Raw genomic sequence first — 24,352 nt, 5'->3', positions numbered from 1 at the left:
GCCCATCGTATTTCAGACTTCCTGTCCTTTTCTTTTCGGGAGCCTGACCAGCAGAAGCTAAATTGCACATTTGTCCACAGAGCTGCCATGTGGAGGAAGTCTGACCAGTTGTTTGTCGGTTATGGTCCTTCCAAGAGGGGTCTGCCTGCCACTAAGCAGACCCTCAGTCAGTGGATAATTGATGCCATTTGTATGTCATATGATTCCTCTGGCCTCCCCTCACCTTTAAGGGTCAAGGCTCACTCCACCTGAAATGTGGGAGTCTCCAAGGCCTTCCTATTGGGTGTGGCTATGTCAAGTCAAGTCTCTTTTATTTTCAAGTCTGCCTTCAAGTCTGAATTATTTTCAGTTCTATGTAGGATATATGTAACTCTGAGAAACGAGACGCTGCATCTCCTGCCATACTCCTGGCATCCCTGCGAGCACTTCCCTCATTCTCCAGATGCTGCCACGGTCTCCACTTCACCTAGTTTTATAGCTTCCTGGTCACACTTCATCCCGTCTGTGACGCCTCGCCCATCCATTGGTCTGATTACACACACGATTCAGACAATATTAAGAAATAGGGTTACATACGTAACCTTAAGACGGTTTATCTATTGGCTAAGTAGAGGACAGTATTTTGGCCAATACTCTCTTTGACAACACCATCTTTGTCATCATCTTTAGTATGGTGGTAGAATTAGTATTTTCTTTCTTCTTCTTTTTCTTCAGTAGGAAGAACTGAAATCCTTGTGGCAGTTCCATGGCAACATCATGTCAAAGAAACAGCAATAAATTTTACAAGGCCTGATCATTTCATGCCCAAAACACATGCCACTAATTTTCTTGAGATGTGGTTTAGTGGTTAAAGAAGTGGGTCGGTAATTTAGAGTTTTATGAATTGCTGACTTAATCAGCTAGACTCTCTGAGACTATAACAAAATATAAAGTACATTTCTCTTATAGTTTCAGATAAATAGTATTGCCTGTTTCAGACACAATGTGTTCTGATAGCTCCCTTTGTCTGTCAAAGTATTCAGTGTGTGTGTGTGTAAGTTAAATGGGTCAAACCATAGCAAAAGCAGTGAGAAAAGAATGAGTGAAACAAGTGATTCTTCTCTACTGTGTTTCATAGGGAGTGTGTGTGTGACGTGTGAGTATACATTACACATTGCCAAGCTCTAATGGCTAAGGCAGTTGTATTGCTGGACTGGATGACATGTGGAAGTATGGTGAAACATGAGACAGAGGTCTTTCAGTAGAATGTCTAAGTAAAGAGCTTGTCAGGGTTTGGCATCTCTTCAACATTAAAGTGATATAACACTGGCTTCTGGTTGGCCAACAATTTCTCAGACATATTTTGTGGGCCACACACAAGAAAATCAGATTTTGGTCCTGCAGTGACAGTAATCATGGACCCACCCTGGAAATGGCCTCAGGTAGATGATGTGTAAGATCCCACACTGCAGGGTGATATTTGTTTGGTAAATGTTCATTTAGTAAAGAGCAGCTGATATACAAGAAGCAGAAATTATTTGACAAAGCTCTCAGATAAACAAATCACTCTGATTTTCTCAAAAGAAAGACAGTAAAACACTGAACCGAACCAACAGTGCTAATAAAAGCATACATAATAAAATATATTTAAAAAAAAAACATCCTGAGGTGACATGCCATTTTAGCTTTAAGTCTTTATGCTGTTTTATTGTGAATTGTGTTTCTTAGGCCACATACTGTATATGAGCGCTATGCATCTCAATTACACTGCGGTACCAGGTGTACCAGGTGAGCTACTGAGTAAGTTTACGATGCCAGAAAAGCTGCACATATGAGGGTGGCTATGTAAGGCAAAAACCAAAATGTATCATTTGCAAATTATGCACTATGATAAAAGTGTTTTGAGTATATAATATAGTATTTCTCAAGCAACTGTGCAAAAAATTGATTTTGTTTTGTCTTTATTTTGATTATTAAAATGTGATTTGATTGTCCGCCGGTTCCCGCCTCCTTCTTCCCGATGATTATGAAGTCCAATGTAACAATGTTAAAACTCCATGATCACGAGAAGAAGGAAGTGGGAACCGGCGGACAAACAAATAAGACTTTAATAATAAAATAAAGACATAACAGCACGGCAGCCCCTCACAGACGACTGCCGCCCACAAACAAAATCAAAACATAAAATAAAACCCAGGCCCTGATTATTCACAAAACTTGGAGAGATTTTTTATAATGTAATCTCCTATCCATCCTGGACAATGTCAAAAGGACTGTTCATTCACCTTTCAATCAATCACTCCACAAAACACATATTTTAAAATTGGATGAGGCCAATGGTCAGTCTCTGGTTTGTTTGATATCAACATAAAGTGACACAGAGTTTATTAAATTTTCATTCACTTGATACAGAAACAATCGTTTACTGTGTTCTTCACTCCAGGTAACACGGAAAACATGTTATCTAGAGTGAAAAACAACCAGGTAACTCGGTTATGTTCTGAAAAGTATATTCAAGACAAACTTAATGGCACAGTCAGGAATATGCTGTATAATACGGTAATTACTCAAATAAAAGCCGGGGCCTTTATTTACCTGAACTGCAGAAGGTAACAGGCTTTTATTAAAAGCAGGCCTTTATTTCGAATTCCATCTGTATGAGAAGTAATTGTTTTAAATAACCCGTTTTAAATTACAAGCGATAGCGTTCCACTGGACAGAGATCATAACATTAGCACAGAATCAGTTCAGAATCAATCACCAAAGGAACCAGTTCGGTTCAGACGCACTCCGTGTCATTCTGCTTCACGCTGAATCACACATGCGCAGTATCATCAGCTCCTCGGTTCTCGAATCGGACACGTCCAACAGAAAAAGTTCTCAGTTCAGTGTACTGGTGATCCGAAAACCGATGCAACCGGTTCTTGACTCGAGAATGAGAAACGCTCTGGCAGTGGGCGTGTACGTTCGTTATCTGGCTCTGCTGCACAAATTTTCACCCGGCCTTTATTTAAGACTGGCCTTTATTTGTCCATGTTGACCATGCCCCCGGGCCACTATAAGAGGCCTTGCGTTTATTTGACTACCGTTTTTTTTATTATGGTATATCTTTTTTTTATATATATATATATAATTTTAAGCATGAAAAGCCCTAATGTTGAAAACCACTAGAAACGTTATGTTTGTGGGTAGATTACCGCTTAGGTATGATTGGGACAAAAGTATGTCAAAAAAGGAAAGATAGCCATACCCATAGAGTCCAACACAAACTGGTCCTGCGTTACTGCTAGAGGAGGCTGAACACACACCGTCATCTTTGGGCTCTGCACCGCAGAACGACTCTTTATTTTAACCTGAGAATAAAGCACACATTCAGGACACACTGTATCACCTCAGCATTAAAAAGCACTACAGGCTTCTATTACACAAGAAAAAAACCTAATATACTTCATAGACATCAGTGTTAAATGAGCTGCACTCACCTTGACTGTGACAGAGGGGACAGGCATCCCATTCATCTCAGATATGACAGCGCACTGTGAGAGAGATCATCACAACACAATCACATCATGTTTTAGAGTTAGGGTTTGAGTTAGTCTGTAGTCATTAAAGTGAATTTTATATACAATCATTTTGTATTTTATATTTGTGATATGGCCTCATTTAATTAACTAAAAGTGTTTTTGTTTCCTGCAGTCATTATAATGAGCTTAATATAAAAACAACAGAATTACATTATATGTTCTCATGTTGATGAAATAAACATGCGTGTTAGTATTTGTACCGAGACTTCGTCCAGGTTAGATGAGACTATGGCGGTCAGAGTAAGCTCTTCCTCAGTCTCTGCCCTCGGAAGAATGTCTGGAGAAAGATCACACACCAACAGCCAAATATTTTTGTGCAACAGAACTTTATGCTGTAGAACAAGACTTGATTTTATTAAAGTATTTTCAGAAATAGAAGTCATATTTCTTTAAATCTGAAATGTCCTGCAACTTAAATGGCAATGTTACTTATAGTGGAATTAGCATCAACCATGCAAAGCTCACACAAATATGCATGCACACACAGAACAAATTTGACATTTACAACCTAATGATCATCAACATCTTTTTTTCTCAGACTCTCAGACATAGTTACATTAGCAGTAAAGATACACTGATTGGAAAACATTACTACATTTAGATAAAATATTATGTTAAATGGAAGGAGCGGTTTAAAAGCCCAAAGGCTTGGTTCATTTAAAAACAGATCAGGTACTGGTCTGGTATTCAATTTGGCATAAATCTGGGCTTTGCAAGAAGCTTTTAACTGTTAACATCTATTAACATACAAAGAGTGCATTTGTTTTCCAAACTCTTTGGGTCATACCTTGGGTTTTGGTAGCCCCGCGAATAACCTTCTGCAGCATTTTCATCTCTGTGTCGACCTCATCATAGTTGACCTCTCGGGCATCCACTTTAGGTGCAGTGAAGAAGGAGGGGTCAGTGCCCATGTAAGAGCACTGGAGATGACCATCAGAGCTCAGAGTCACCACCAACCCTTTCAGTTCCCTGAAAACACAGAACACACTTCAATGCATGCCTGTCTTTCTTTCTGTCTGTCTTTTGTATTTTATTTTTTGCTTAGACGACTGAAGGTGTCTTACTTTATGATTGATCAGGGTTAGTTAACTGGTATTTTAAGCTTTTATTACAATGCTTTGATAAGAAAAGACTGAAGGCCATTTATTGTACTCTAGATACACTGTACAAAAAAAGTCCCAATATGAAATCAATATATTGAATATTATTAAACAGTGCGGTGTGACTGATTACTTTCCACTTTTTCTACTGTTGCTTTGTTACTATTAGATTGTACTTCTCTAAAGATGACAATGTAACTTTTTAATGCTTTATAATACTTTTTAATGATAAATATAATATAAGCTTAATTTACAGTACTCTATAAAGGAAAGTGTATATTATAGAAGCTGATCACTAGTTTTTCCATGATTTAATTAATTTATTTTTATTTATCCCAGCGATCCTGTGCTTTGGTAAATTATGACCTTGTGCATGTCAGGTTTTAATTTCTAATGTCAGAAACATCCAGTTTAAAATGGTTCTAAATACAGTGTGTCACCTAGACACAACAAATAGTTTGATTAATTGTTTTCAATTCCCTTATACTGAACACACATATAAGTAAAACTTAATGGGAAAGTTTTCCTTGCATTCTAAATAGATTTTCTCCATAGTTACTTGAATTATGGGAGTAACCTCAGTTAAACTGTACATTCAGATATTGCAAACAAACTTAAAGTTTTGATCTATTAATGCAATATAAGAATATAGACTGGATCCAATAAGGTGACATCATCCTCCTCACCCCTCAACCATCAAAATAACAAATGGAAACTTAAAAAGTGTAAAAGTAAGTATTACTAAATAACTTTCAGCAGTCCATGAATAACCCCAAAGTGTTAATTATTACTGTAGTAATATATGCAAATCTATATCACATTTACATTTATAGTATCTCTCTCTCTCTCTCTCTCTCTCTCTCTCTCTCTCTCTCTCTCTCTCTCTCTCTCTCTGTGTGTGTGTGTGTCAAACCAAATTTTATTCAGACACCTTCAACATTTCTCACATTATCAGTTTATTTACTATAGTTTAGAAAATGCTAATAAAATATGACAAGAACCCAGAGTTAAACTGTCAGAACAAATTCATCTTGATAGAAAATGTCAGATAACTTAAGTAATGTTTGTAATGGACTATAATCAACCAAAAATTATTCAGCTTTTAAATCTATGTATACAATTAGATAATACCAATTAAGGTCAATTAATTACCAAGCAATGCTTAATTTTGTTTAGTCTGTGGTGTAAAAAGTCTGCATCAGCAATTAATGAAAAAATAAATGTAAAAAAAAAAATAAGGTCCGAAATTTTCACATGCATTTTTCCTCGTTTTCGTTTTCACCATCCTTTCCTTTCAAAATGCATGCTATGCAGAAAATTGTACCCGATCCAAAAATTTTATGATGGACGAAAATTTCGGAGGCAGTGTGTAAATATGACTGACACAACATGAGTTTATATTTATTTTTAAACGTGTTTAAATTTCAAACGAAAATTTCAGACTCAGTGTGCAAAGACATTTAGTGTTAACATACGTGTATGTTGCATGGATGAAAAATGTTCTCCTCATTATTTGGAAGACTAATGGATATTTCAAAGTGCTTTTAATCATTTTGACAGATAACAAGTCATATTTCCATGCTTTCCTATAAAAACTGCTGATATGGGAAAATGAGAAAATGATGTTTTAAAGCATTCATGTGAAAACAAGCCAGGAAAAAGACATGACTGTGGATTTGTGAAGAAAATTAGATATTCTCACTGCATTCCAGTAATTTATTCGAGGCATATGTTCATTAAAACGGGAGAATACAGGATCTGTTATGTTTTCCCTATTTTTTTTACAGCAAATTAGTAAAAATCAGGAGGAACTGAACAGAGCAGACTGAAACGATATTCTTGTGAATATCGTGTATATGTCACATTAAAAAAACAGGCATTACAATATTTTCCTGACAGATAAAAATAGAGCCTGACAGTAAATTATGGCTTATTGAGTCAAACTGATGGATAAGGAATATTTGTAGAACTACCATTTATTTGAAATGATTTGTTTCAGTCATTTTGAGAGTTCTCCAAACTGCCAAGCATAATTTCAAGTAGACTTGTTTTGGAAAAGGTGCATACTGGCATGCATCTAATTTGGATTGCTTCAACTGACAGATGAATTTGCACCAAAATACCATTTGTTTGATTGGACACATGGGATTTAACTCAAAGGTTTAACACTAAAAGATCTCCTGCCTTGAAAAGCTCATTTGTTAGGCAATTCTAACTATGTATGATTGCATGGTTAGTTGCATTTTATTTTTTATCTTTAATATAGTACAATTTAGAAAAAGTGAAGGTGTGAGTGGTTATGTGTGTGTGTGCACTAGAGATGGTAACCGAGACAAGCACGGCAGCTCATTTAGGTGGTGCTGACAGACGCTCTTTTAATGTGAGGCCAGCAGAAGAGAGACAGGACGGACAATGGTAGAGTGAGTGACCCGTGCAGGACGGCCAGAAAGACCAGTGCAGTTAAACACTCTCTCTACAGACGTATCTGTTACCTCTGCATATGAGAACCACTCTAAACTAACAGTCCCACAAACACTGAATGCTTCAAAGAGAACGAGAGCATATAGCACACACAACATCTTACATTCAGTCTAACGTGAGATAGACTGGACCAACGGGGTTGTCCGGTGTTTCTATGAAGTATGGAGGTTAAGAAAAGATTCATTTGGGCAGCGTTCACTTACGGGAAGTTAGCGACACGTACAGCCACAGGCACACAGGACAGCTGGGCCGCCCACTTCAGCGTCACATCCTGGTACACCAGCAGCATGTTGTTATGGTTACACATCAGGATGTTGGTGGAACCCTCGGAAACTGAAGACAAAGCCAGAGAGAAGACAGCTGAGTTTGAAGGAGGAAGTGTGTTCAGATGGTCTGTGGTCTCTGGGCCTCACATGGAGAGTCAATGCAGCGGTTAAATCATAGACTGCATCCACTTCCAAACCACCAGAAGATGTCCATCTCTCACCTTCCTATAAACCAACACCGCTCTCACCAACACACACACACACACACACACACACACACACACACACACACACACACACACACACACACACACACACATACATATATATATATATATATATATATATATATATATATATATATATATATATATACACATCTCTGCTCTGTGCCCAAACACCCAATTATCTCTCTCTCTCTATGTAGCAGACAAAGACAACAGTAATTTAACTCATGAGATGGTCTTCATGATTGTGTGTGTGTGTGTGTGTTTCTACAGCACACAGTTCAAACAATTTCTTAATTGGTATTTTTGTCTTTTGTTCCAGTAAAAATATCTAGGAAAACTTTCCTATGGACAGTTCAGCCAAAAATAAAGGTTCACCCATCATTTACTCACCCTCATATCATTCCAAACCTTTTTAATTCATCTTCGGAAAACAAATGAAGATTTTTTTTAATGCAACCTGAGAGATTTCTGTCCTTCCAGGATCGGTGTCTCTGCGGAAGCTGTCTGATTCATTTGGATTACTTTCTGAAGCATCACAGTTTTCGGTGGAATGATTTTTTAAATGGAGAGAAAGCAATCTCTCAGGTTTTGTCAACATTGGTTCTTGATGGGAAAGAACCAATGAAGTTTGTTCTTGTGTCAAGCAAGTACTTCTGTTTACCATTTCTGATGTCCGTATATGACTTATATGCTGATTAGAGTTGCACAATTAAGAGTTAAACGATTGCAATCTCAATTCAAATACCAATGCGATCATTTCCCTAAATGACAAAGATTCAGTTATGTATATTATGCCTGTTTCTATCGTAATGGAGCATGAGCAGCCTCTATTTTGTCACTAGTCTTAATGGATGAAAGATTCTGCTATCACTTTTACGATGTGAACACCATGGGCAACTGACTAAACTGACTGAAAAAAAGATAACGATGGTCAATTTAGATATTTCATTTTGGGCTGCGTGCAGCTTGTGCACAAAATACGTGCGAGCAGCTGTGAGATTCTTAATTTATTTCCATAAAATCTTTAATTTCCCTTCCCTTATGTTCACCACAGTAAGAGCTGTGAAAACAGTTATAGAAAGTGAATGACAATAAAATAAACCTGCGAAATTAGAAGGAGTTAGTCGGTGAGGATTAAGGAAAAGAAACAATGCCTAAATGTTATTGAATTTGTGCAAATTTGTGACCAACACGCAAAGCAGAACAAAACTGCGTAAGTGTAGGCTGGACTCGAATGGCATCCAAAAGCATGGTAACCAGCTAACCAAATATTCCTCTAATAAACAAAGCTTTTAGTTTCTGCAAGGACCTAACTAGCATTGGGCACAGGTTTTCAAGCCCTGGGACAAAATGGGATGCTTTAAGGAAAATCTATAGCCTATGTAAGTAATACGCCTAAAATAAAAATTATTATTTGTTTTCATTTAAAAAAAACTATGCAAAATATAACAGAATTAAATGAATAAGCTAAAAGTAAGCTATAAACAAGTTCACGGAAAGGAAAAGGTGACATCGCGCATTCTGTTTGTTTGCTTTATTTTAAAAAGAGCACAAATCCTCAGTTTTTTATCATGAGTGTGCAAAAATTAAAGTAAACACTTTTGCGGATTACAGCTTACTGTAAAAATGACAGGTTTTTATTTATTTTTTATGCCTCGCGCGCGCACACCCCACATGTTCTAGAAATTCAAACTTACAATGCAGACTGTTCATTATCAAAAATAAAATACAGTCAATCAAACATTAAAAAAGGTTAGACTGGTCAGTTTAAATAGACAGTAGTAGACAAGTGTTCTGTCGATTTGTCCTACGCTGTCAGATTTTCCTACCTCCCACTAAAACAGTGGGTAGTACAATTCGACAACGAAAAATGCTACTGTAAAGTTATGGTTTATTAATGTCTACACCTACCACAACCCTAATCCTGCCCTTACAGTACTGCAAATACAGTAATTATGTGTTATATTCACGGTTGTAGCTAGAAGGGATACAGCAACAGGAAACCAACAATAAATATTCTTTTCTACAAATTTGACTGTGTTTTTATTAAAGTCTACAACTACCCCAACCCTACTGTAATGCAGATACATTAAATATTGTTGTTCATTAAAGGACGCGATATTGATGTGCGCATGCGCAGTAAACCCGGGTAGAAAAATCTGACAGGTAAGATAAAATGTCAGGACACCTGGTCCACTCTGCTGTTATGCCAAGGATGTTTTTGCTAATGTGAAGAGGATGATATTTTCCATCCATATGTGAAGGCATGTAAAGTACAAGCCTAGTTTACATTTTAAATAATAGTTCAACATTCAAATACATTGTGAATAGGGAAACATTTGGATTTGTGTCGAATGAGATGTGAGCAATAACCATTAAATACATCTACTTGCGCTCACTCTGTCTTGTATGCATGCATGTCACGATCTAATGCACTGTAGATGCCAGATTTTTTTTTAAACAAAAAGGCCTACTAGAATGCAAAAATTCCAAATCTGACATTTTCCTGAACAGAATCCAGCAGGATCAAATTAAGTACTGGTCATAATTCTCACATAAAAATATTTTATGTGAGCAACAGTTTGTTTTGCAAAAGCGCCGATGGAAGCGGTTTACTGACGGCGAAACGCAGCCACACGCACAGGTTATGTTTGGGATAATATTATTTTAAATGCCATAATTTCAGTTGAAAACATTTAAATTGTGTTTTAAAACACAACAACGAGCACCACGGTATCATTTAAAGAGTCGCTGTCAGCGTTCTCCGTGATGGGATTGAAACAGTCAACAAAGTAAAATGGTCGCAAACTTATGGCACGCTCCCTTCATTTTATCAAATGATCATAATAATCACATTTATTCATTTTATAATCCTGCTACTAGCATTTTAATCAGACTTAAACCCCTTTAATTCGGGTGAGAAGGGTTGTTTTTTTTTTGAGTGGCTTATGCACATCCTGTCATGCCGTTGACTGCGTGCCACTGCAATAGACGCATTTTGCAGCTTTAAGGTTAACAATTAAACAATTTATTGATCATTAATTTAAATGAAATCCCTTGAAATTTAAAAATGTAAAATTGACATCCCTTGTCTGAATGAAAATGCTAATTGTAGAATAAAATAAAATGTCAAATGCTTTGGAGCGGTAAAATAGCTGTTTCCCCAGCTGTAAACAAAGCGCCAGTGCACTCCCGAAAGCTGAAAAATGAAATGAAAATAAGATCAATCGACCAATCACAGCAGACTAGTGTCACACAATGGAGGGGTTTGGAAAAATGAATAGTTTGGGAGTCATTGAGCTAAAAAGGTACAAAATAAATGGATATTATAAGACAATTAAAGTTTTTTTTTTTTTTACCTTGAATGCATCTCAACCTGTTGTTGGGGACTCCCAAAACCAAAATATGAACCTTTAATAGGGGCACTTTAAATTAAGCATAAATTTTTCTTACTCCATTGGTAAATAGTTTTTCTTGCTTTAAGCATAAACAGGAGGTTTCCATGTGCTACAGAAGTCTAAACAGCACAGCATGAAGAGTTAAAGGCAGTATGGGTCACCTGATCCGTAGGGCAAGAAACAACTGGGGTTGAACTCCAGTTTCTTCATGAAGCGGATCTGACCATTATCCTTGAGACAGAAGAAATTTCTCTCCCCCAGCACAAAGATGGAGGACATCGCTGACGATGTGTTGGGAACACAGATATCTAAAGCCTCTTCTCCTATCACCAGCGTCCAGTCCGCCTGAGGACAAACATACACACAGTCATATCCAAAGTGAATATCCCCACTGGAAACAGCAGCACTCTCAGTCTTCAGGAAACGCACCGTCAGTCTCTTCCCTGAGCTCTTGGTCTGCTGATCAGAGTCTTGTCTGGTGTCTGCATCTGTGGCTACAGCCAGTGTCTCGTACCTGCATTTAAAAGAGATGTTAATTGCACCGATTATCAAAAAACGAAGACATTGGGGATTGCTCAATGCTTCGATATTCACTTCATCATGACACTGACGCACTGAAGGTTTCTTGTACCACAAGCAATCATAGTTTAGTTTTTCACGACCATTTCCCATTACTTTAACTTGACTTTTTCAAAAGAAAAGATCACATAAAATAAAATCATACAAAAGTGACACAATCTGTTGAAATTATAAAACGTTTTTGTAATTAATTCTTTATTTTTGAACCATTATTACTTTTTTTTTTTATTCAAACATGTCCAAGGATTTGCTTAAGGGTTGCAAAGGTTGAAAAACCTTATATAAAACAAACGTAAAACAAAACCATTCATATAATATTTAGTTTGACTCCATGAAGTCGATGATGGACCTCCTCGATGGAGTTTCTAGGTCAGTTTAATACCTTATTCTTGGAAAGTGTTTTGTTTCAAAAGAACAAGAAAATCCTGTTTTGAATTTGCAATATGACCCTAAATGTCTACTGAATTCCTCTAGGAATGTTGGGTGGGTTTAGGGCAAACGTTTATAGCAATGAGACACAGCAGTGATTATTCAGCTTTGAGAGCATGTTCGGTACTGGTGTTTAGAGTGTGTGTGTGTGTGTGTGTGTACGCACATGTCTGTAACAGATCAAACGCTGCATTCAGAAATCACTGACAGTCCTCCAAAGCTATCAGCAGGTCACGAGGAGTATTATGAGAACCAAAGGCTCTGCTGTCTCACCTCAGCTCAGATCTCCATTTTCAACAGCTTTAGCCAGATTGTGAAGAAAGATCATATTGCCTTCTTAAAGGTTTGCCTAATATGAAAATTCTATCATCATTTTACCCTTATGTCGTTCCAAACCCATATGCCTTTCATTCATCTTCAACACACAACTGAAGATATCTTTAATGAAAGCCGAGATTTCTGTACCTCTAGTGAAAGTCCATTCACCCAAAACTTTGTTGTTCAAGAGAACATTGTAAACATAATCCATGTGTCTGAAGAAACACGATCACTTGATATAACAAACAGATTTAAGTTAACCATTTTTCATATATAGAACACTGCACGACCACATCAGATACGGTAATCTGAAACTTGTCTGACATGCAAGAGCCAATGTAATATGGCTCTTAAAGTCATATTTATAGATATGGCCATGGAATACTAAAAAAGTAAATGTAGAGAATACCCACATATCCTGTATTTTTAATTAGAATGAGTGTCCGTATGGAAGGATATGGCCAGTGACCGTATAGACAGTTGGTCAGGGAGTGATTGGTCTCACCTGTAGCACTCCACCTGTCGTGTGGAGGAGACCGTGATGAAGGAGTCCGTGCGGATGCAGTAGCTCAGTGGGCCGGGCAACAGGAAGCCAGGCAGGAAGCGACCAAAAGCATACGTTTCCTGCTCAAAAAACATCAGCATCCCATCCATGGACTGGATACAGATGAAATGATGACCTGCACAACAGCACAGGAAATATTCAGTTGAGACATCAGAACAGAAGGACATGTTCAGTAGTATTATGCAGCTTTTTTTGTGCAGCTATAAGAAAATGAGCCAGATTGCATAGCACAGATTTTCACACCAATGTTAATTAGTTATATTTATTATTAAACACTTCTTCCTCCTAACTAATATAGAGTAGGTTGCTCATGGTTCTGAATAATGTAGCAAATGAACTAATGCAGAATGTGCGCTAGTTTTGTTTGTCTGCATTTTGCAATGGCTTCGAAGAAGCTCAAAACAGAATTCAGAGTCAGATCTGTCCTTGTGATAATAGGAAAGAAACATCCAAGAGAATAGCCACGGCCCAAGCTAACATAAAACCAGTGCTTATTTGTCTACCAAGTTTGTCAAATGTTAGCCTTAGCCAAACTTAGCCTCTATATTAAGAGTTTGACCAATTAGCAGTTTGCCAAAAAGAAATCAGTATCATTTTTGGATTTAACTTAGACTAATCTATGCTTTTATGTAACTGTTATGATAATTATTCACTCTCATCTGTATTAGAAGTCAAACTACAGTGTGTTATAAAGATGGTAAGATGATTAGCTGTGTATGAAGTCCCATTAATATGGGTCACTTTACACATCATCCATATATTTTTATTTTTACAAGTATTGCTGCTATCTACTTGAATGGAATAAAGACCAATATCTGCAGCCACCATTTTAGGTAACACAATTTATTATTACAATATTTCTGTTTTGTCTTCTCTCATGTGTAAATGAAATGAGACGAATGGTTGATGACCTCCATCATCGAGACTGTGCTGCCCTCGTGTGCTTGATAAGAGAACTGCTCCTCCTCTAAGTCTAAATCCTATTAAAGGAACATGTGCTACTATTTTATTTATAGTGGGTCGACTTTAATCGGCTTTCTTCACACAAACCGAAGAAATCTCAGTTTCCAGAATTTACAAGCAGATGTTCATTGAGACTGAAGTTAGGTTTCAGCTATTTATTTTGAGAGTGATGTGAATGAGAATTAACGCATGAGAAACATTCTATTTGAATGACTGAACTGTTGTATTTTTATTAACCGGTGTTAATAAAGAATATTAAATACTGTAACAATTGTACTGCTCATTGTTAGTTACTCTGTTGATTAATATCAGCTAATGCCACCATACTGCAAAGTGCGACTGAAAAGGGTTTTGAGAGACCTAAACTATTCCATCACACTAATTTTTCTCACAGAAAGAAAACAATATGTAGCTAAATTCAACCCTATTGCCCACTGATAAATTTAGAATGAGATGTTAATATTAAGTGTGGTAGGGCTGCACGATGTGTCGTTTAAGCATCGATATCGCGATCTACGAATCCACGATAGTCACATCGCAGGATGTGTGATGTAGGCTGTCGTAGTTGATCCGTTATTCATTAACTGTACGGGCTAGCTGCTCCCCGGCCCTTAACGAATGTGATTCGCGGATTAATTGCACAGCTTAACCATCATAGAGTGAAAAAGAGAGAGAGCGAGAGAGAGAGAGAGAGAGAGGAGTGAAAGAGAGCCGTCTTCAAACAACATGAGCACTATCTTGCTCTCTCTCCCTCGCGCATATTAATCAATTGACACGATGGCGCGATGTTTAAATCATTTAAAATGAGAATGTAAGTGTGCTCACCCCATTTTTGTTTGTAAGAAATAATTAGATTAGATTTCATATCGCAATATATATCGCAGAAAAATAAAATATCGCAATGTCATTTTTTCCCAATATCGTGCAGCCCTAATGTGTGGAATATTAATAATAACAATTACCTGTGACACCCCCGAAGGGACCATACGTCATGTTGCAAGCTGTTCTCTGCAGGTTGTGTTCATACACCAGTCGCAGCTGATACTGGTCACCATGTTCAACATTCCCAGCAGTACCTGAGAAAACCCACACCAGAAAACACCACATCTGAAAGAGCACGTGCATTTGGTGCACAACATATGACAGATTGACAATAACTATTAGCTCAGACTGACTTTTTATGTTTAACTGCACTTCTCGACAGGTTGTCAATAAATACATACAATAAATTCAGTTTTTAAGAATGGATTCCTGCAAATAGTAGAAATCATAGGGCTTTAAAATTAAATTACTGTATGTACTCCATGGCTGTGGGTTGCTGACGCCAGATCCTACTTTGGGAACCCCTGGTCTACAATTATAATATCAGTCTAAAGCCAATACAGAAAGAATAAAAATAACCAGTGCATGAGTATAGTTCTGTTTAAGAGGTAACAGTTTTTCAGAATAAAAACTGATATGCATAGATTAATGGCAGTGATTGAAAGGAAGAATCTGTGGAAAACCGACCTGACACAGCATAGACAGACAGCTTCCTGGGGTGAAGCACTGCCAGATGGAGCAGCTCTGAACACCTAAAACACATGACAAAGAAAGAACAAGGAGCTTCTTAATATTCTGAGATGCTGCTTTCAGGTTAAGCATCAGACGGTGACCAGGAGTCAATAAAACGATAAATGTCTTTTATCAGACCTCTGCTGTGATCATCACTGCAAGCGCATTATATTCAATGACTGATGTTGAAAAAAAACTACTTATTTGAACCGCTCTTTCACGTGGCAGATCCAAAATAAATGAGCAATAATAAAAAGAAATGAAAAGTATACTTCTATATCTCAACATTGTAGAACTGCTGTGGTATAAGCTACTATATCAGCTTTATTAGCATGGTACTTCAATACACACAGCCCCAAAACTTCCTGTAGATTTTCAAAAAGTTCATTCTATCATATTAAAAGTATTTTGTATTAAACCTGGCAACAGATGTCTAAAGGCCTAACCAGCAACTACACAGTACAACTTACACTGAAGATAATTCTTGTTTGATAATATTTGAGTAATGACTTTTTATGAACTTATCGATTATTTACAAATGATAAAAACTTTTCAGTCAGAATCAGAAGTAACAGTGTATTTCTGTCTCACTGCATTTGTTGCTCATAACGTCACAATCAGCAAACGTAATATAAAGAAAGTGTAAGAGAACCTAACAGAGTTATAATTATAATAAATGTAGTAGATATATAACTGGCTATCTGTGTTTGGAATTATGCATATAATAAAGACCACAGAAGCCCTGGGCTGCACTTACAAAATAGAAAAGGTCAGTGAAGTGGGTCAAAGACGTTAAGATGTCCGCATCAAAAGAAACGTAAAAAAGTGATTTTGTGTCCATAGAAAGAACATTAAATGTAAGTAAAATGTCTACTTTTAAGGTTTTAAATAAGTTTAAGGAGAATAAAATGTCAAGATTTGGTTGAAATAATGTTACATTGTCATTCGGTGTAACACAATAATTATGCAAAAATTCAAACAACATGCTTATTCTAACGTGTACATTTTAAAATATCTAAAAGAATAATTTGTCTTACTGACAAATGGGCAAAACCTAGGATAGTGGCAAATGTTAAAAATGTAAAATTACAACTCATTAGTATTTGGGGTGAATGTAATTAGTATTTTAATATGTCATAAATTGATTTTTGTTGTAAATATGCCTGACAAGATTGTTACACTGAATGACATTTTACTGGGTGTCTTCTGTAAATCAGGGGAAAATGTACGATATTTATTTTTTGCTCAGGAAAACAAAGACAAAACTGCAATTAAATAAAACAGCAAACGTTTTGCTTTTTCTTGGGGGGGGGGGGGGGGGGGGGGGGGGGTGCTACAACAGCTTAAAGCAGTATTGCACTTTTTTTATACACTTTTTCGACTTTGAACCAAGTATCAGTGAAATTGTTAACTCTTAGAAAAATCATTTTTTTAATAAACGCCTAAACTAAATAAATACATCAACTAAAGCAAGAGGAGGGTAACAGAGGATTTAGAGGAAAAAAAATGTTGGTTTCCAAAGTTTTTGTCTGTTTTTGTTTCCTAAAGAATATGGGATTTGTGCCTTTATTGCTTAAAACAAATAAAAGGACAACAGCTGTATCCTATTCATGGAAAGTGCCATACAAATATGATTCGTGTACTATTCGTGTACTATACAATTGATAATTGGTACATGTGGCAGCTTGATAAAATAGCTGATTGTGATTGTGTAGAGATGTGTTTGAGTTGGTAGTGATGTGAACGGCTGAAACACAGCACATGTGAGACTTACGAGACAAACTTCCCCATCTCCACTTGAATGATGGGGTCGGGGAACTGAACCTCCAGCAGCTGGGTGTCAGCTTCCATCGGCTCCTCTGCTTTAGCAGGGTGAGGTGAGAAAATGCGTAACATCCCCATAAAACTGCCCACTACAATCTTATCTGGTTTAGAGAATGAGACAGAGACAGACTGTTAACAGTATACTGCATCTAATTCTTTACATTTGGACTTTTTTACTTTACAGATAATGAATAAAGTTGAGCATCCTTATGTAGCTCCGCCCCTTTTTAGCACTGCGCTTGTATTTCCACAGTGTGAAGATAAGGTCGTACTAATTTATTAAAGAACAGCTCGTTTTAAAATCTTCCCAGTCATAACGAAAACAAAAATCTCTCCGTAGACAAAAATTCATGACTGTTTCCCAAATTCGTAGCACATTTGTGTAGTTTGAACCATGCTGATGAAACATTATTGGACAGGCTTTAATGACGTAATGCCTAAGTGCTGAAGTAATAAATTCTGCAAAATAAATCACTTCAAGATCACAAATAATGTCATATTATTATAGTTTATTAACATGGAACAAAAGAAAGATATTTTTATCACGTTAACCAATCAATGAGTTATGTTGGTAACAACAAAACTTTTGGGAAACTACTTAAAAAGGCTGTGTATTAAAGGAGTAGTTCACTTCAAGAACAAAAACTTACATATAATGTAGTCACCCCCTTCTCATCCAAGATGTTCATGTTTTTCTTTCTTCAGTCGTAAAATAATTAGGTTTTTTGAGGAAAATATTTCAGGATTTCTCTATATATAATGGACTTCTATGGTGCCCCTGAGTCTGAACTTCCAAAATGCAGTTTAAATGCAGCTTCAAATGGCTGTAAATGATCCCAGCTGAGGAAGAAGGGTCTTATCTAGTGAAACGATCATTTTCTTTAAAAAAAAAAAATAGGGTACAGTTTATATACATTTTAACCTTGTCTAGCTCTGCATGAACTCTGTTTTTTTACAGTTCATGGCAGTTAGAGTAGGTCTAAAAAGGCCCATCTCATTTTCTCCTCCAACTTCAAAATCATCCTTCATCGCTGCAGAAGTACTGACTCAGTGTTTACAAAGTGAATATGCTAAGAAGATCAAATGCCCTTTACAAAAAAAAAAAAAAAAACACGGCACAAAAGCGACGTAGGGTGATTTTGAAGTTGGAGGAGAAAATGAGATGGGAGGTTTTTCAACATGTACCAGAAATAAAAATTCACACAAAGCTAGACAAAGATGAGCATTTTTTTTTTTTAAATACATAAAATAAGCGATCATTTCACTAGATAAGACCCTTCTTCCTTGGCTGGGGTCATTTAAAGCCCTTTGAAGCTGCATTTACACTGCATTTTGGAAGTTCAGACTCAGGGGCACCACAGAGAAATCCTGAAATGGTTCGCTCAAAAAAAACTAATTTCTTTACAACTGAAGAAAGAAAGACATGAACATCTTGGGTGACAAGGGGAAGTGGTGGCCTAATGGTTAGAGGGTCGGACTCCCAAGCGAAGGGTTGTGGGTTCTAGTCTCGGGCCGGATGGAATTGTGGGTGGGGGGAGTGCATGTACAGTTCTCTCTCCACCTTCAATACCACGACTTAGGTGCCCTTGAGCAAGGCATCGAACCCCAACTGCTCCCCGGGCGCCACAGCATAAATGGCTGCCCACTGCTCCGGGTGTGTGCTCACAGTGTGTGTGTTCACTGCTCTGTGTGTGTGCATTTCGGATGGGTTAAATGCAGAGCACAAATTCTGAGTATGGGTCACCATACTTGGCTGAATGTCACGTCACTTTCACTTCACTTTACATTATCTGTACATTTTTGTTCTGGAAGTGAACTAGTCCTTAAAGTACTTTATCTCACCATATCCACTTGCGCTGTTATCCACATCCCCAACACACAGACATCCCTGGTCAAACTCCTCCCCCTCCCCCAGCACTGAAGCCCACCAATCACGAGCCTTAAATAAAGACATCCTGTAAAGACACAAGAGTGATATTTAATTACATATTAGAACCAAACATCTGCCAAACACTTTTAAATCCTTGAGAGCTGTGAAGTGTTTGACCTGCGTCTGATTTTCTGCATTTTTTCACGGCATGTCAGCACTTTAAAGAGCATTTAAGAAATAATTATATCTAGTGCCCCTGTGTGAAACAGTGACTGAATTAATAAATGGGCATAACCCAACAGCATCAATAATCATAACCAAAACAATTTCCTCTAGGAACCCATTTATGGGTTTTACACACTTTGGAACAATTTTAGCTCAATCTTTCTTGCAGAACTGCTTCAGTGACATTAATATGCTTTCAGGCATGAACTGCACATTTAAGGTCCTGTTCAGTTTTGAGGCATTGTTAACATCCACCACCTGACTTGACTGTTATGATACATGCTTCCCATGCTTTAAGTTTCACTGAACATAATTTGGAGAAATTTAATATTGTATCACTTGCTCACCAATCCTCAGCAGCGAATGGGTGCCATCAGAATAAGCTGACAAAAAAACACCACAATAATCCACAAGTAATTCACATGACTCTAGTCTAGTGAAAAGCATCATGTTTTTAAGAAACAAAATCCATCATTAAGGCATTTTAACTTTAAACCATGGCTTTTGATCAAAATACGAGTATATAATCCATAACAATGTTTCCTTGCTGTTGTCTACCTGCAGATTACAACCATTTTGGATTGTTTTCACTTGTAAACAGTGCTTGTTCTGTGCATATGGATATAGGACTTCAGCAAAAAGATGCATTTCAACTGAAACTGAACTCTCATTCTGATGGCACCCATTTACTGCACTATTGTTGAGCATGTGGTGTAATGCTACAAATTTCTCCAAATCTGTTCGAGATAGAGAAACAAAACTCATCTCATTTTTGATATTCTTTAAGGCTCTTTTGTGCGTTTGTGGATATTTTAGCAACATGTTCTTGGGTAGATTTCAGCATACCAGCTACTCCTTAGAATATTAGCAACTATTAAAAAAAAGACAAATCCTAACGGATAATAGGGTTTTGATCAGGGTTTGTTATTAATCAAGACTGTCAAGTTCACTCTTGGGGTATTTACAGTTATCTACATAATACATGTAACAAATATTGCTACAAGTGTGACTGCATCATATAATAATTGCTGTTAATAATGTTCATCGTCTGGCTGACTACGTCTTGTATTAATTTTTCAGTGACCACTTATAAGCTGCTACTACTAAATATTGTAGAAACTTAATTTTCTGTAAAGTTGCTTTGTAATGATTTGTATTGTAAAAAGCGCTACACAAATAAACTAAACTTGAATTGAACATAGGCAGTAGAAAAGAATAGAAAATTTAGAACTAAACATTATTTTTATAGGCCTATATACTTATATAAATATACTTTATTAAAATAAATAATTCCCATCAGGTGCATTTTTAAGTGCACAAAGCTCAGGACATGCAAGGCAAAGATCAGGACATGCAGCCGAGATAATGATTTCACATATGTGTGGACTTAATACACAGATGTTCAAATAGAAGAGCAACCGCTGCAGAATAAGTTCTGCTGGATCTCATTATACTCCTGTATTTAATGCAAGCATATAGACCAGATCAAATCTTTCTGTCTTTGTTTGTAAGTGCACATGGTGTTTGATGCTGACTGAGCCACTGGGTCTGCAGATGTAACGGAGGCCAGCGAGTAGTGCTGTGCAGGTAAACCTCACTCCCCGATCTCAAGAGACGCACTAGCGACAGACGCTAGTGGCTGTAGCCATTTAGCCTCCTTGTTAGTGCGTCCGCCTCCCATGCCGGAAGACCCGGGTTCGAGCCCCGCTCGGAGCGAGTGCGAGGAGCGTCAGAGAGGACCCGGGTGAGAGGGGTTACATTGGTGCCGTGACTCGGATGGGAGTGAGGTTTAGGGGGGTGAGTGTAACGGAGGCCAGCGAGTAGTGCTGTGCAGGTAAACCTCACTCCCCGATCTCAAGAGACGCACTAGCGACAGACGCTAGTGGCTGTAGCCATTTAGCCTCCTTGTTAGTGCGTCCGCCTCCCATGCCGGAAGACCCGGGTTCGAGCCCCGCTCGGAGCGAGTGCGAGGAGCGTCAGAGAGGACCCGGGTGAGAGGGGTTACACAGACATATGACTGAGTGTAGAACATGAGCGATGGGTCACATGACTGAAGACTTCACTGGCTGCAGCTCAAGCGGCTTTCCTGACTGCTTAACAGAGCTAATCCACACACACACACACACACACACACCAGAGACACACCAGAGACACAGAGAACAGGACACGCGAGGAAGTAGACCAGTCCAAAAAGACGGACAGATTTCGGTGCATTGACATATATCAAAGTTTCAGCACAAGAGCGTTATTTAAACAACATATGATGGGAGCCCCATAAAGGATTAGTCCAATATATAAATATGAACAATATGAATTTTAACAAGAGGCTCTAGAAAAGCAACGTGTATTTAATGTGCAGGAACGTCACAAGCACACTTGAAGATCAGAGAATCCAGGGCAACCTGTTAACAGTCTGTCGACTTCACCCGACACGAGAGACTTTACATTCGTGCAAACATAGCAGTTATTGGGAAAATAAATAAAATTTCCAGTGAATGACAGAATGATCTACTAAATCCGCTAACGTTACTCAGATTTGTTTGTTCTTCGCTTGCTTGCACAAACTGCCCCACTCTCGTTAATATTTCGTACAAAGTGCCGCTGTTCGTATTGGTAAAGGTTAAATATATAAAGTTATTATGTTCTACCTGGATGCAGTGATATTTTCTCCAGTAATGTGTGGTAAAACAAGAAAGCTCAAGACATCCCAGCTTCTCACACTCGACCTGCTGCTGTTGTCATGGTGCTGACGCCGACGCTGAAGCCGGAACCGAGTGACGTCACAGCGTGTTATCAAAAAAAAAGTCCCGGATCCTTCCTCACTCCCCAGCGAGCAAGTCAGTTTGAGAAGTCACACCGGTTATTTAGTAGCATGAAAAACTAAACTATTGTTTAAACTGGGAATAAAATATATAAAGAAAGCTAGCAAAGAGTATGAGTTATTGCTAGCAGTCATGTACGTTACTTTCACAAAACTCCCGATAAAATCAGGGAAGCTGTTTACACTGTAAAATAAATCTCTTACTTAAATCATTTATGCAATTTGTTGTTTATGGTGATAAGTGAATTAGCTAATCCAGAAGAATTCTGTCAAATGGCGCTAGCACTAAACATCTCCGTGGTGACGAATCAAAAACGCCTTGACCCCCCACCCTCTTCCTGCCCTGCTGAAAAAACCAACTTAAACCAGCCTAAGCTGGTTGGCTGGTTTTAGCTGGAAATAGCTGGTTTTAGCTGGTCTCCAGCTTGGCCAGGCTGGTTAAGCTGGTTTTAGCTGGTTGGTCAGTTGGTCATGATTACTGATTAATATATATATGGGATAAAGATTAAAAAATGTTTCTCTTCAAACTACGCAGAACAATAAATAATAATTTATTTGACATTTATTCGTACACTGAAACGAGAACCGTTTCTGTCAGACACGTCTGATTCGAGAACCGAGGAGCTGATGATACTGCGCATGTGTGATTCAGTGTGAAGCAGACTGACCCATGGTGCGTCTGAACCGAACTGGTTCTTTTCGGTGATTGATTCTGAACTGATTCTGTGCTTGTGTTATGAGCCCAGGGGCATGTTCAAGTTCAAAACGTCTCCGGTTACTCACGTAACCTTAGTTCCCTGAGAGGAGGGAACGAGACATCACGTATGGGGGGAAATCCATTTCCTCTAAATTATGAAATCTGATTGAATAACTCTTTTGCTTGCAAATAGCCAATGGCACCCTCGCCCTCACCTGATTGGCTGACAGCCATCAATATAGGTGAGGGTGGGCTCCAAAAACCTCAGAATCTTCGACTGAACAAGAGTTATGAGGCTGGAAGGTTTTCCACACGGCAGGTTACATAATGTCTTGTTCCCTCCTCTCAGGGAACTAAGGTCCCTTATCGAGTCGGTCTCTCGACATTACGTATGGGGAACAATAAAACCCCCGCCATGTGGGAAATACTGTCCGGCCTAGCTCGCATCGAGCCACAGAAGAGCATAAGCACTAATTCTTACAGCGCATTAGCTCTAGGTTGGGTACCGGACCTGGTTGAAACACCTCTTGGCACAAAGCCAAATCAGCTCTTACACCATCGTAATCCAGTGCACCCAGATAAGCAACACTGGTGTGATATGGGGAAAATGCAGCAATATGTTGGTGCTTGGGAATACACTGCCGGCTTATAATGCGGGCATAATAAAGGGACCACATTAGAAAGTGAATCAATACCTCAACCGCAGCTATTACTAAAATAACTGATGCTGTCTATATGACCTGGTCGAAACCATGGCTAGTGCACGCGCCAGGCAAGGCGTGCCCATAACCTAGTCCAATGACTGCTCAACTCCCTCCTCTTGCACTGACAGCACATGTGATGCGAACAAGGGAATGTCCAAATTATAGAATCTTGCAAATGTGTTGCGAGACGACCAGCCCGCTGTGAAACAAATGTCCTGAATAGACATGCCTTTTGCCCAACCCCATGACGACGCCAAACTCCTTGTGGAGTGGGCGTGCACCCCGATTGGGCAGGCGGTTCCCCGGGAAGCATAAGCTAGTCGCACAGCCTCCACTATCCAGTGTGATAGCCTCTGCTGTCAGCGAGAAGTACAGAGGGCAGTGGGTGTTCTCTTGCGACGCAAAGAGGTCGATCTCCGCTTTGCCAAACAGATTCCAGATCATATTTATCGTTTGCAGATGGAGCATCCATTCTCCGTTTACGTGCACTGCTCGAATCGACAGAAGTACCCTGTCCATCCATAACAGCAGCTGTCTCGCTAATCCATGCAGGGATCGCGAACGCAAACCTCCCTGGCAATTGAGGTACGCCACCACCATTGTCCGTTCTGATGAGAACATGATGGTGTTTCACATAGGGCTCCCAAGCCTGATAGTGAAGCATCCGTAGTGACCACTACACGTCTGACCACTCTGCCCATAGCAGCACCCTGCTCGAATATGGTCGTGCCGAACCAAGGCGCCAGAGTCTCGAGACATGAACGC

At 38.4% G+C, this 24,352-nt stretch overlaps 1 protein-coding gene across 2 annotated transcripts in view; it reads right to left on the bottom strand.

Annotated features, from left to right (window-relative positions):
* Positions 1–22,164, bottom strand: part of LOC113116495 (protein PTHB1) — a 108,318-nt gene extending 86,154 nt beyond the window's left edge. For both annotated transcript variants that reach the window (XM_026284685.1, XM_026284686.1), the window contains exons 1-13: positions 22,014–22,164; positions 19,113–19,225; positions 17,221–17,371; positions 15,402–15,466; positions 14,855–14,968; positions 12,870–13,044; positions 11,468–11,552; positions 11,200–11,383; positions 7,348–7,477; positions 4,351–4,532; positions 3,764–3,840; positions 3,462–3,515; positions 3,230–3,332 (exon numbers count right to left, since the gene is read on the bottom strand). In XM_026284685.1, the coding sequence (XP_026140470.1) occupies positions 3,230–3,332; positions 3,462–3,515; positions 3,764–3,840; positions 4,351–4,532; positions 7,348–7,477; positions 11,200–11,383; positions 11,468–11,552; positions 12,870–13,044; positions 14,855–14,968; positions 15,402–15,466; positions 17,221–17,371; positions 19,113–19,224 (1,432 nt within the window). In that variant the 5' untranslated portion in view covers position 19,225; positions 22,014–22,164. The remainder of the gene's footprint in view (positions 1–3,229; positions 3,333–3,461; positions 3,516–3,763; positions 3,841–4,350; positions 4,533–7,347; positions 7,478–11,199; positions 11,384–11,467; positions 11,553–12,869; positions 13,045–14,854; positions 14,969–15,401; positions 15,467–17,220; positions 17,372–19,112; positions 19,226–22,013) is intronic.
* Between the last annotated feature and the right edge of the window lie 2,188 nt (positions 22,165–24,352).

Source organism: Carassius auratus, chromosome 16, assembly GCF_003368295.1.
Source record: "Carassius auratus strain Wakin chromosome 16, ASM336829v1, whole genome shotgun sequence".
NCBI classification, from domain to species: Eukaryota; Metazoa; Chordata; class Actinopteri; order Cypriniformes; family Cyprinidae; genus Carassius; species Carassius auratus.
The sequence above is the reverse complement of the archived record's forward strand: the minus strand, read 5'-3'. Positions and strand labels throughout refer to the sequence as shown.